Here is a 13,685-nt window from a genome sequence, read left to right as displayed (position 1 = left end):
TTAATTTTTTTATTTTTTATTTTATATATGAATGGTTGCAGTTTTTATTAAATCTTAGTTTTTAAACAAGCAAGCATAGATGGAATTTATGTAATCAGTTTATTAATTTAGTCAATATATTAAAGCAATATATACAGGTGCTGGTCATATAATTAGAATATCATCAAAAAGTTGATTTATTTCACTAATTCCATTCAAAAAGTGAAACTTGTATATTATATTCATTAATTACACATAGACTGATATATTTCAGATGTTTATTTTAATTTTGATGATTATAACTGACAACTAAGGAAAATCCCAAATTCAGTATCTCAGAAAATTAGAATATTACTTGAGACCAATACAAAGAAAGGATTTTTAGAAATCTTGGCCAACTGAAAAGTATGAGCATGTAAAGTATGAGCATGTAGAGCACTCAATACTTAGTTGGGGCTCCTTTTGTCTGAATTACTGCAGCAATGCGGCGTGGCATGGAGTCGATCAGTCTGTGGCACTGCTCAGGTGTTATGAGAGCCCAGGTTGCTCTGATAGTGGCCTTCAGCTCTTCTGCATTGTTGGGTCTGGCATATCGCATCTTCCTCTTCACAATGCCCCATAGATTTTCTATGGGGTTAATGTCAGGCGAGTTTGCTGGCCAATTAAGAACAGGGATACCATGGTCCTTAAACCAGGTACTGGTAGCTTTGGCACTGTGTGCAGGTGCCAAGTCCTGTTGGAAAATAAAATCTGCATCTCCATAAAGTTGGTCAGCAGCAGGAAGCATGACGTGCTCTAAAACTTCCTGGTATACAGCTGTGTTGACCTTGGACCTCAGAAAACACAGTGGACCAACACCAGCAGATGACATGGCACCCCAAACCATCCCTGACTGTGGAAACTTTACACTGGACCTCAAGCAACGTGGATTGTGTGCCTCTCCTCTCTTCCTCCAGACTCTGGGACCCTGATTTCCAAAGGAAATGCAAAATTTACTTTCATCAGAGAACATGACTTTGGACCACTCAGCAGCAGTCCAGTCCTTTTTGTCTTTAGCCCAGGCGAGACGCTTCTGACGCTGTCTGTTATTCAAGAGTGGCTTGACACAAGGAATGCGACAGCTGAAACCCATGTCTTGCATGCGCCTGTGCGTAGTGGTTCTTGAAGCACTGACTCCAGCTGCAGCCCACTCTTTGTGAATCTCCCCCACATTTTTGAATGGGTTTTGTTTCACAATCCTCTCCAGGGTGCGGTTATCCCTATTGCTTGTACACTTTTTTTCTACCACATATTTTCCTTGCCTTCGCCTCTCTATTAATGTGCTTGGACACAGAGCTCTGTGAACAGCCAGCCTCTTTTGCAATGACCTTTTGTGTCAATGGTTGTCTTTTGGACAACTGTCAAGTCAGCAGTCTTCCCCATGATTGAGTAGCCTATAGAACTAGACTGAGAGACCATTTAAAGGCCTTTGCAGGTGTTTTGAGTTAATTAACTGATTAGAGTGTGGCACCAGGTGTCTTCAATATTGAACCTTTTCACAATATTCTAATTTTCCGAGATACTGAATTTGGGATTTTCCTTAGTTGTCAGTTATAATCATCAAAATTAAAAGAAATAAACATTTGAAATATATCAGTCTGTGTGTAATGAATGAATATAATATACAAGTTTCACTTTTTGAATGGAATTAGTGAAATAAATCAACTTTTTGATGATAGTCTAATTGTATGACCAGCACCTGTATATGTGTGTGTGTGTGTTTCCCACTTTTAATGTAAACAACTTTTTTGTGGGTGTGCTGAACAATGTTCAGCCTGTAGAATTCTTGAGAATACAATACAATAATAAAAGATAAGGACACATGTTGATTTATTTTCACTGGAAATTTCCAGACATTGAAAATGAAATTAGTTAAAGTTACACGCGCAGGGTGTGTGTTTGTCAAGGCTTGCCTCTTTGATGTTTTGTACACAAGATTCCACTCTGTGTTTGTATGTGCACGTCTGCGTCTACGCCTCTGTGTTTGTGTGTCACTAGCTCTTGAGGTGTACGGTAGTGCAACAGGACAAAGTTCACAGTGTATACTCCGAGTACAGGCCAAGCCTCTCCCTCAAGAGCCAATGAGAGTGGCTCCCAGTGCATAACTCCGTCTAGTCCGGCCCCTCATGTCAATTTAGCTCGGGCAGCTGTCAGGTACCTGCAGCGTAGCAAAACAAATCGTAAATGTTCACAGCACACTGTGTTCCACACACTCTAATGACTGTCTGTACAGTGTGTTTATTCTGAAATTGTAGATTCACTCTAACCATGCCTGTCTTCAATATGCTTGCAGATTCCAGCTCTTTAGGATCACAGGTGAGGTTTTTGTTCCTTTTCTGTAAATCTATAGTGTAGTTCTGCCCCGCAGGGCCTCATTTACTCGTATTGATTTCCGTTTAAAATTAGTACTAAAGAAAATTCTCTTTTACAGTGCACTTTAAAGTTGCTGCAGCATTATTCACAGAATTGTTTTTGAAGAAATATTACTTTATTAAAGTTTGATGCAATAGTTATGGGGAAACATTATGAGATTGTTTCTAGCCCTGAGTTCATTGCAGTTTAGAATGATATATATGTTATGGATTGTGCATTTATTTAATTGCACACCATTTTATTAATTGCAACATAACACCACGGTCATCATTTTGCAATAACAAACAGAATGTAATTTATATAGCATGTAATAAGGATATTGACATGCAATTTGCCCAGAGTGCAGTTCAACACTGATGGTAAATTGCATGGAGGAAATTCTTCATTCTCCATTCTTTGTGCATATGTTACAGGATGAACGTGTTTTGTGCAGTGGTGTGACAAACAGTGTTTACTTGTCAAATTTAATGATGAGATTAATTGTGCTTTTGCACAAATATTTACTTAATTATCAAATCATTAATGCATTGAAATGTCTGTGAGTGGCAACAGTATGAATCATGTGATTTATTTACTGTGATTACAGATTGGAAAAAAACTCTGTCATGGAGTAGACGCAGGTAAATACAATAAGTCACATTTTGCATTCTTTAAGGGACAGTTCACCCAAACATGACTAACCAGCATGCTGTCATTTCTGTCAGTGGATCACAAAAGGATGATTTTTCAAGCTATTTTTAATACAAGATTCTTCAAAATTGTCCTTTTGGGATTTACTGAAAAAAAAAAAAAAGAACAGTATTTAGGTTTGGAATTACATGTTAATGCATATAATGATTGCATTTTAGGTGAACAGTTCCTTTAATTCACAGTTTGGCATTTACTGTATTGGAATTGTTTGTCTATGGCTATGGGGTTTCATAAGTGATCATTCTTACAAAACATGCATAGTCTTGTACATTACATACTTCTTCAATCTGAGCCAGATTGCATATTCTTAGTAGTCACTGAGCCGTAGTGTTGACATTTGCTGTAAAGGCAAGCTCATACATGTAATTAGGGCTTAGTGTCAGATTTAAATCAGATATGAGCGGGAAACACAATATGTGAAGACATTTAACCACTGTTGCTCCATTTGCTAGCGTAGATAGGCCCAATACTTAACCCACTTCTCCCAGTGCATGTTCACTCATTTTAATTGTATTATGTAGTAGGTGTCTTAAGCTGTGGAGAGTTTCTTCAGTTCAGAAGTGTGAGCTTCCTTGACCCTCAGTCTAAACTATATTAGCACAGGTAGTTTAGGCCTCCACAGAAGAGTATTCATGTCCTACTTTAAAGAATCTTTTCTTTTACTTATATGATTTTTTGAGTAACCTTCTACTCTGAGTAACCTCTTACTCTGAATTAATAACCGCTCCCAAATACATCATGGTCTGGTGATTGGTTTGGGCCTTTTTAATCTGACTTAATCAACACTTGATAATGGGTGCTTTAACATTTTTACAGAAACACCTTTTGACCGAAATATGTCCACAAGTGAGCCTTTCAACCATGGTGCGACCAAGTTTTTTAAAAGTGTACATTGCTTTTACATTTTATTTTAAAGGGTTAGTTCACCCAAAAATTACTCACCCAATAAAGTCGTTATTTTGTTTTTTTGGCAAACAAAAAGTATTATTGTCGCTTCATAACATTAAGATTGAACCACTTTAGTCACATGAACTGTTTTAAAAATATCTTTAGTAGCTTTCTCTTTGAAAGTGTAAATTATCTTGCTGTCAATGGAGGCCTCACTGAGCCATCGGATTTTATCAAAAATATCTTAATTTGTGTTCCGAAGATAAACGAAGTTATTTAAAAAAAATAACTTAAGTGCCACATTTTTAGAATGCCGTGTCATGCATAAGACACTTCAAAAAACAGTCAAACACATCCGTCTAGCACATTTACATAGAAAAAATAAGAGAAATATAGCACAGTGGAATGAAAAAACACGTTCCGTCTGACAGAAGAGCTACGTCTTCGCAGAAGAGTCAACATCTTTCATTCACGCCTTTCAAAATAAAAGTCTCACATCAGAAGTTTTTGCTGTTGTTTTTGCTGTTGTGACTACACAAGCCGCGACCCTCTCAAAATGGTCTTGTGACCCACCAGTTGAGAAACAATGAGATAGATGACTTTCACAACCTCGACTTCATGTTCGATCTCACATCACTAGTGTTCAGCAGCAGCCGTTGCACCCATCAGTCTGTCGTAAAGAGGGCCACATTATCTTTAATTATGTTTTCACAGTGCCATTGATAGTTTGGTCGATACCCAAGTGGTGATAAGTGTCCACCTGGGATACAGGTTCAGATATCAGGGGAGTGACTGCAGGTCTGCATGCTGATGGATTGATGCACCCCCCTTGCCTTTGTTTTTAATAGCTTCATGAATATTTGAAATAAATGGGTGAATCAAGCTAAATTGCAAGTTGTTGTTTCTCACCCCCACCCATCATGATACACCCACTCCTGAGTTCATTATATCTCTGTTAAGTCACCCTGTCTGTGTGGAGCTGTGAGAGGCCTCCTGATCCCACACAATATTGAGGTCGGTAGATTCATTAAAGTTATGGTGAGAGAAGCTCTCAGTGTAGTGTTTGCTATCATGGGAATCTCTCCATTTGGATTAAAGTAGTTCCTTCCTGCCTGTTCAGCGCTGCTAGATTTGTCTTCATCAGAAACAGCCTTTCTGAAAAACGTTTGTTCACTTCAGCTGAATTTGTTATTTCATGTGAAGATTTCATACTATATGATATCTCAAATAGTGCTGCTTTTTGAGAAGAGGTGTGTTGTTACTTTTTAAAGTGAGCTCTTTTGTATTGTAAAGACTTAAACCTGCAGTTTTGTTTCCTTTTTTCACATTCAAACGACCTTTTATGAGTTGTTTTGATGCAAAAATGCATTTTACTGTTTATTGCTGCTGACTCTTTGCCCTTGTGCTCAAAGGTTCTTAGCTTAGCATGCCAGCAAGACGCTTCCCTACAGAGAAGCACAAGCTCACGCTGTTCTTTAAAGCGTCTTCAAAGACAGCCAGCTGTGCTTGGAGGCCCAGGGCCTTGGGTGATCTGCTGGGCTGGAAAGCTTCAGCCACAGCTGGTTGCATTACGAGAGTCTACACTCGCCTCTCATCATCAGAATGGCAGAATATATAGAGCTGCAGCAACCAGCTGAGACCATCACTGTTGACCCTTCAGCAAAACAGCCCTGTGCACACAAACACACTCATTCATAGCTCACTGGAGCGTCTGAACGACTATCCGCTCGGCACAGTTCGCCCCGCGGCATGAGACCTGTGCGTGCAATTACTTGAGCGAATAAAAATGTGTTTTAATGCTAATTAGGGTAATAGCCAGACTGTACAGCTGACGCTTGTGGTCAGCTGGTCTTCATACACACTCTAGGGGGAATTTGCTTAAGGCCCTGACACACCAAGCCGATGTCAAAGAACTAGCGGCGACGGAAGCCGATTATGTTGTCACCTTGCAGCCAAAAAGCTGTGCTTGAACACACAGCAAAGACTACAGCTGACTGCCAACTACCACAATAGCATGTAAGAAAATAACTGTCTACATCAGCAGTTACCAATAGTCTATATTTGTCATTCAAAAAGAGAAACCGAAACTAGGACTGCAGGTTTACAAACGTAAACAAGGCAGCTTGCTCACTATTTTGAATAATGCTAATCACTTTCTTCATTCGAGATGGCTTATGTTATTATGAAAATATTAGCATACTGGAATGCTCAGGTAAGATGATGTCAAATTAGAACAGCCTTCCGTCTTCTTTGCTCGCTTTCATCACTTCCCTGTTGAAAAAAACAGCATATGCTTGTTAGGTATGTTTTGAAGCATGACAGCTGGTTTAAGCTGGTCCTGAGCTGGTTATAAGCTGGTCTTGAGCTGGAGCTAGTTGCTTAGGAACATCTTAGGACCAGCACTTGACCAGCTTAAACCAGCTCATGACCAACTAAGGACCAACTAAGGACCAGCTTAAACCAGCTCAAACCAGCTGCCATGCTTCAAAACATACCTAATCAGCATATGCTGTTTTTTTTCAACAGGGTTTCACTTTTATTCTTGTGCACTGACTCCTTCCCTCAACTGAACAGCCAATCGGAGCGATCTCCCCCTTACCGATGGCCCCAACATGCTGAATCGGATTAACTCCCACTGACATGAGCCCGTCTACGTGTGGAAAACACAAAAACTAGCCCAATGTTGGCCAACTTGGCATGTCACGAGCCTAAGAATGAATTGTGTCCATTGATAGCACGGTTTGTTTTTGTTTTTGCTTTAGTAATTGATGCATTAAAATTATCAAGGAATAGCAGAAAAAAAGGCCAACAAATGGCATGTTTGTTGAGGATGCCACTTGCCACAGTCTACCTGTTAATATTACAGACTTTTTGAATTAGCTTTTATTTATTTTTAGTTTTAAGCTTTATTAATGTTATGTGCTTTTGTCATTTTTAAGTTTTTTATATTTCTATTAAGCTTTGATTTATATTTATTTCATTTTTACTTAAGTAATTTTACTACTTAAATGTATTTTTAAATTTTTTTTTAGTATCTGATTCATTAAAATGACCAAGGAAAGCATAAACATGTCCAGCTATGGTTTTAAATGCACGATGCTGCATGCATGACTACACAAACTTTCAAGACAAAACATGAGCTCGCTGACATTTTTATGATGAATTGACGTGATTCTTCTGTCACCTGTGGTGATTTACGATAGCCGTGTCACGTAAATAAACCTGTCCTTTATGTGCCGGAGTGTCAAAACATGCAGTAATGACACTCTGTCAAAGTTCAGCATGCTCGTTGGCAATATAGATGAACACACACTCGAACACACACACACACACATAAATGCAGTATTTTAACAATTTTTCTGTATTTTCCTAGGTCTACCTAAGATGCAGGTCATCCGTAATTATTATGGTGTTCCGAGCCCCCTGTGCGGCCCACCGCTTAACATCCAGGTTGGTGACATCATCGAGCTGATCGAGGCGACCGTCCGCAGCACTTGGTGGAAGGTGAGACAGTTTTACTCGCTCGTCATAAACTTTTCAAGTCATACAGCCCTGCAGGAACGGCGCTTGCATGTGTTCAGCTGCTAATTGATTGCCTCTCCTGTTTGTGGCAAAGGCCGAGTGACTGTGTCGTTATGCTTTGCTAAGCGTAACTGACGGTGAAATGCTAACTAATCCAACCCTTTTTTCAACACAAGAAAGCTGTTGTGAGTTAGGTTTCATAGCTATACAAAAACATCAGACAAGCACAACGCCCAGAGAGCAGACACGCGCTTGACGACAGGTTTATTTTGACACTTTGTCATTGGATAGAAGGTGTTGCTGCACATGAGCCACACAAAAGAACATCACACAAATAGATTTAGATTAATGATTAACTCTTTCTTGGAATACAATACTAACTACTTTCCTATGAACCTTTCTTTCTCTATTGTGCTTTTAAACTTTTACAACAAATATATATATATATATATATATATATATAGCTTTACTTTATGTATTCCAGTTTTACTTCAGAAATTTTAGTACTTAAAATTAAACTTAGTTAGTTGGCAATGCAAAACCTGGCTTGTTAAGTGATTACATGGGCCCTGTCCTATTTAGGATGGGGTCCAAGTCTCCTGCTGATTTTTCTCATGAGAAAAAGACCCAGTAAGTCACACACTGTGCTCAGATTTGCCAGATACCAATAGTCAGAGATTTCAGTATGAACTTGAGCATTTGTCATCAAATTCTATAAAGACCAAAAATTACCCACATTAATTGTAATTTTTGTCTCATTGTGTAATTTTTAATACTCTTAAGGAGGCACACCTGAGACAAGTTGACACTTAAATGATACAATTGAGTAATTATGTTTCTTGAACTACTTTTGAGCAATAAAATGTTCTTCTGGGATGGGACACAAAAGAACATGCAGTTCATCTTGATGCTCACTCTTCTTGCTCTGGTTATTTATGTGCCAAGATAGTGAGGAAACCAGCCAATGATTGTCTAGAGAGCTAGAGAATTGGCAGAGCCTGGCACGCACTCGAATACCCCTACATCCCTCTCCATCAGACGGGTCCAGCTGTCCAGGACGCTTCTCCACAGCCCTGTTTTAACATGTTAATCTCATTCTGCCTCGTTCTAAGACCGCCGTCCGCCGCAGGCTCCGATCGCCCAGCTGTCCCGTGCACCCGGAAGTTGTTTGATTTATTCAATTTGAGCTCATGCAAAATTACACCACCCGTGTCACCTGAGACCTCGTAATATCCAGCATCCCGCGGCAGCTCCGGACGGAGCAAAGGACGATCAGAGCCTACGTAGCCGTGGTAACCCGGAGACAATTATTGCCGCTCTGGTGCCTAGACAAACGCAATCACTCACTGTAATTTCATTTGGGCCTTTGGATGCCATCTGTTTGATCTAACAGGGTTATGAGTTTAATCATTATTAGGCCCTTATCTGAGCAACAACCAATAGTGGGGCGGCATCATGAGTGCTGATAAAATGTCAATGCGCTAAATGCATCGGGGGGAGGGTGTGCTTAAGGATCCACTTACAAATCAAATTTGTTCAAGGAAGAGGTAGATGAGACAGAAATGCACTTTCTACATCTCCCTGGAAGACCGTCTGAGGAGGAGGATGGGAAAGATACGAGCACTTTGGGCCGGAGAACCATCAGTTGTTACATCAGCGACAGCTGTATTGGATGATCGTTTTATTTGAGGTCATTCTTGAAGTGTCTGGATATAAATTATTTGTCAATTACTGTAGATAAACATACAGATTGCACTTCATTTACAGTTTAGCTTGAACATTACCATAGCGAACTTTCTCACTCTTCAAATTTGCTTTCAATACTTGTGCACTAAAAGTAGACCTGTGTCATTTTGTGGTGATTGGAAAGACTAAAAACGAAAACTTTATAAAAACTACAGTACCTGTCAAAAGTTTGTAAACATTACAATTTTTTATGTTTTTGAAAGAAGTCTCTTATGTTCACCAAAGACACATTTATTGCATCAAAAATACTGTAAAAACAGTGGTACTGCGAAATATTATTACATTTATTTCTTCATCAACATTGAAAATTTTTGTGGAAATGGTGAAACTTTTTTCAAGTTCAGTGAACAACACTTATTAAATAGAAATCTTTTGTAACATTATATCTTCACTGTCACTTTTGATCAATTTAATGCACCCTCAATTAATAAAAGTATTAATTTCTCTCCTGTTTTCCACACTGCTGGATGTATTATATTGTTTCCTTATTTTCCTGGTATTCTTCCCTATTCTCCTAAGACTTTTTCAGCTCTGATTAACTCTCGGCTGTAAATTTGTGGTGTGTCGTGACTCGTGTTAAGTACTAATTGTTACTGAATTATTGAGGAGGAGTTGCCCAACTGAACGTAATGTAATTATCTGCCATGGTTTCAGGGTAAAGTCCTGGCAACTAAGGAGGTTGGCTTCTTTCCAAGCGACGCAGTGAAGCCTTGCCCATGTGTGAGTACAAATACCAGATTATATTATAATGTTAAAAACATTCTTTATTCTCTGCCAAACAAAAACAAATGAGATCAAGGCAAGGTAGTCTTGTCCTTGTGTGCATGTTAATTTCAAATGGTTTAGGTATGCAAGCACTTCTTCAGTGTTGTTTTTTAAAATGACAGGTGCATTGTGGGTGATTGTCTGTGTGGACAGAATGTGATAACACACTGTTATCAGCAAGATGATTTACAATCATAATTATGTACAAGTCATATTAAGAAAAAATATGTTAGGTTATCTTTATGAGTGCATTTAGAAAAACAGTTGTGGTTGTAAAAAGATACAGTAAGTGGGGCAGATTTTAGCACTAATATGAGCTGTATTGTCCCATACTTGAGCTGCAAGTTAAAAATACTGTATGAAAATCAGGTTGAGTGGAATTTCAAGAACAAAAGCACACATGTGTGCTCTACTTTCTCTTTTTGATTCTGTTTCTCTCAATCTCACTTTTTTTTTATCCCTTTATCTTTTTTAGGTGAAACCTATTGACTACTCTTCCCAGCCTTGGTAAGAATAATTTTTATTATTACCATCTTTGATCATTTTTCTTCTATTTATCATTTTGTATTAAAATATCCTCACATTTCATTATTATTTAAATATTTTATTACTTTTTATTAATTACTATAATTAAAATATTTTGCAAACTACATTATACATACTACAAATAACTGGGAGAATCTTACAAAATATTTATATCTTTAATTTATAAATCTATATTTATTATTATATCTATACATTTTACTATAAAATAAATATTTTGGATAATGAAATGTATTATTACCATTACATTTTTCATCAATGTAATTTCTCTTAATTTTCATAATTCAATTTCACCCCTAAGTTTTTCATTATACTCCCATTCTGTTTACTGAAATACAGTAAATACAATTGTAAATTCATGTGACTTTTTTTTTTTTTTTTTTGCAACAACAGGTCAGGACTATTGCTTTGTTAGCTTATTAACATTGTGTGTTGCCCATCAAGCCCTTCAACTCTGAACTCTGACCATTCGTTCAGGTTTGCTGGCCCAATGGAGAGGCTGCAGGCAGAGGCCGCGCTGCTCAACAGGAGGAGCAGTACGTACCTGGTCCGTCACAGAAGCAGAGAGTTTAACGAGTATGCCATCAGCATCAGGTGAGTTAAAACAGCACACCTGGTTACTTTACTGTGAAAAAAATGTTTAAAAACAAAAATGACTAATTAGTAAAAAAACAAATCAAAAAACTAATTTTAAAAAACTGCAATATTTCACCCACTGCGGAGTATGGAACTTGTAAAAATAACTGTAAAGATAACTTTTTATCTTGATTTTTTTTCTCAGAATTGTGAGAAATAACCTCACAATTGCGAGTTAAAAAGTCAGAATTATAAGATATAAACATGTAATCACATTTTGCTCACATTGTGTGGGGCTCTGTAAGCCACAAAAGTATATATAAAAATTGTTTTATTCACACATTCAAACAACAATAGGACAACTCTATGGTGCGTGTGTGTTTGAACGCAAGGCCGAAAGACAAAAGCTGCCCCATGAGATTGCAATTTTATCAGTGTTTCTTGTTTTCAGACAGTGCTGTGCACTTTATCTCTAAAAAATGTGTGCTCGTAACTTTTAATCCAAGGACTAATGGAGACGCCCCACCCCTCGCTATCGACCCTTTCTCCCTGCATGAAAAGCTCTTTGCCCCATGCATTACTATGGCAGCTTCCCATAGGGGATAGGCAGCATCGATCGCAATGATCACCAGAAAATTACTCTCATCATTTATTCATGGCCCACAGGTACAACAACGACGTGAAACACATCAAGATCTTAACAAAGGAGGGATCCTTCTACATTGCAGAAAATAAGAAGTTCAGAAGCATTTTAGTAAGTCCTAATGTTTTGTACTAGTTTTCAGCAAAGAGTCTTATTAAAACATCTTTATCATATAGAGTGAAAAGTAAATGTTACACTCGTATGTTTTAAGGTTGGTGGAATCTGTGCAATAAAGATAAATGTTTGCATTATACCAGCTTATTCCATTTGAAATCTCTTTGTATCATTTATACAATCCCTTTTGTTTTGTCATCTGTTTGCCTTCTAAAGGGCATTAGGAAATCATGCTGCTTAATGTCTCTGTTCTCTAGAAAAATCAAATGTCTTTTGTCAGCTTCTTTTCGAAAGCGCTTTTAGATTCGATCTCGCAAATGCCAGTTAAATAACATTATTGGATTGTGAATGCTGGAGTCATATTGAATCCGTTCATATATTTATTTTTTATTTTCCCTTTTAATGGCTGTAGATATTCACCCTTTTATGCGAACTGACATCATGTTGAGCGTATGTGTGTGTTTAATGCAGGAGCTGATCGAGTATTACAAACATCACTCTCTGCGGGAAGGATTCAGGACACTTGATACCACCCTGCAGTTCCCCTACCGAGAGCCGGAGAATGGAGCCAACAGTACGTCCTGTGCACAAACATGCTAGTTTCAGATTCACGCAAACACAACTCACCAAAAACAAAATGTACGCTTGTTCTATATAACACAAAGGCCTCACTTTGTTTGTTAAATCTTAGTGTGAGTATAAACAATGATTCATGTTTAATAGTTGGAAACATGTGACATTGTTGTGATGGCTAGTAGCTATGGTCACCAGAGCGGTTTCCTCGTTGAAAGTCATTGAACGTGTGCGTTTCAAATTGCTGTTCTTTCGAACTTTCTATTCCTCCAAAAATCCTTCATCAAAAATGTAGCATTGCCATCTTTAGAATAAACTACATTTTAAAATATTTTAAAATAAAAAATGCTCACCAAGGCTTTATTTATTTGATCAAAAATACAGTAAAAACATTATTAGAAAATTGTGCTGTCAAACGATTAATCGCGATTAATCGCATCCAAAATAAAAGTTTGTGTTTATAATATATGTCTGTGTACTGTTATTATGTATATATAAATATACGCACATACATGTATTTATTCAAGAAATATTTACATGTATACATAATATATTTTTGTTAAATATATATAGTACATGCTTGTGTGTGTATATTTATATATACATAATAAATATATACAGTACACACACATATATTATGTAAACACAAACTTTTATTTTGGATGTGATTAATCACGATTAAACGTTTGACAGCACTATTTTCTAATAATGTTTTTCTGTATTTTTGATCAAATAAAAAAAGCCTTGGTGAGTCTTTAAAAAAAAATCTTAATGACCCCAAACTTTTAAATGCATTGTATAATTAATTAATTATTTATTTTTATTTATATTAATTCATTTCACTTATTATTTTAATTAAATGTTTTAGTTAATTTAATTACATAAATTACATTACATAAATGAACTATAGTGTCCTGCACCCACTAGTAAAAACCTATCAAAAATGTCTGAATAATGTTTGGTTTGACTGTGTATAAATAAATAAATAAATAAATGTAGCACATATACGAAAAGTTAATGTTCATGCATTAGTTAAAAACTAACATGCTTGCAGCATTCACGTCAGCATTTGCATACTTGTTTCTGGCCAAAGAAGTTTTCGTGATCTTCTGTCTGTTCATGGCTTTGTGGTTGTGAAAGCTCTTAAGACATCTGTGTTGTTTTCCAGCTGTGGGAGAGGAACGAGTTAACACTCTCAAACAGGGGCTGTTAGTAAACCCTGAGCTACTGAGCT

At 37.2% G+C, this 13,685-nt stretch overlaps 1 protein-coding gene across 2 annotated transcripts in view; it reads left to right on the top strand.

The window, feature by feature from the left end:
* LOC137014327 (guanine nucleotide exchange factor VAV3) overlaps positions 1 to 13,685 on the top strand; it is a 91,311-nt gene that overhangs the window by 67,295 nt on the left and 10,331 nt on the right. For both annotated transcript variants that reach the window (XM_067378593.1, XM_067378592.1), the window contains exons 18-25: positions 2,312 to 2,334; positions 2,978 to 3,011; positions 7,343 to 7,473; positions 9,892 to 9,957; positions 10,478 to 10,509; positions 11,023 to 11,139; positions 11,788 to 11,875; positions 12,350 to 12,452. In XM_067378593.1, coding sequence (XP_067234694.1) covers positions 2,312 to 2,334; positions 2,978 to 3,011; positions 7,343 to 7,473; positions 9,892 to 9,957; positions 10,478 to 10,509; positions 11,023 to 11,139; positions 11,788 to 11,875; positions 12,350 to 12,452 — 594 coding nt within the window. The remainder of the gene's footprint in view (positions 1 to 2,311; positions 2,335 to 2,977; positions 3,012 to 7,342; positions 7,474 to 9,891; positions 9,958 to 10,477; positions 10,510 to 11,022; positions 11,140 to 11,787; positions 11,876 to 12,349; positions 12,453 to 13,685) is intronic.

The sequence above is a fragment of the Chanodichthys erythropterus genome, chromosome 23 (assembly GCF_024489055.1).
Source record: "Chanodichthys erythropterus isolate Z2021 chromosome 23, ASM2448905v1, whole genome shotgun sequence".
Taxonomy (NCBI): domain Eukaryota; kingdom Metazoa; phylum Chordata; class Actinopteri; order Cypriniformes; family Xenocyprididae; genus Chanodichthys; species Chanodichthys erythropterus.
The sequence above is the reverse complement of the archived record's forward strand: the minus strand, read 5'-3'. Positions and strand labels throughout refer to the sequence as shown.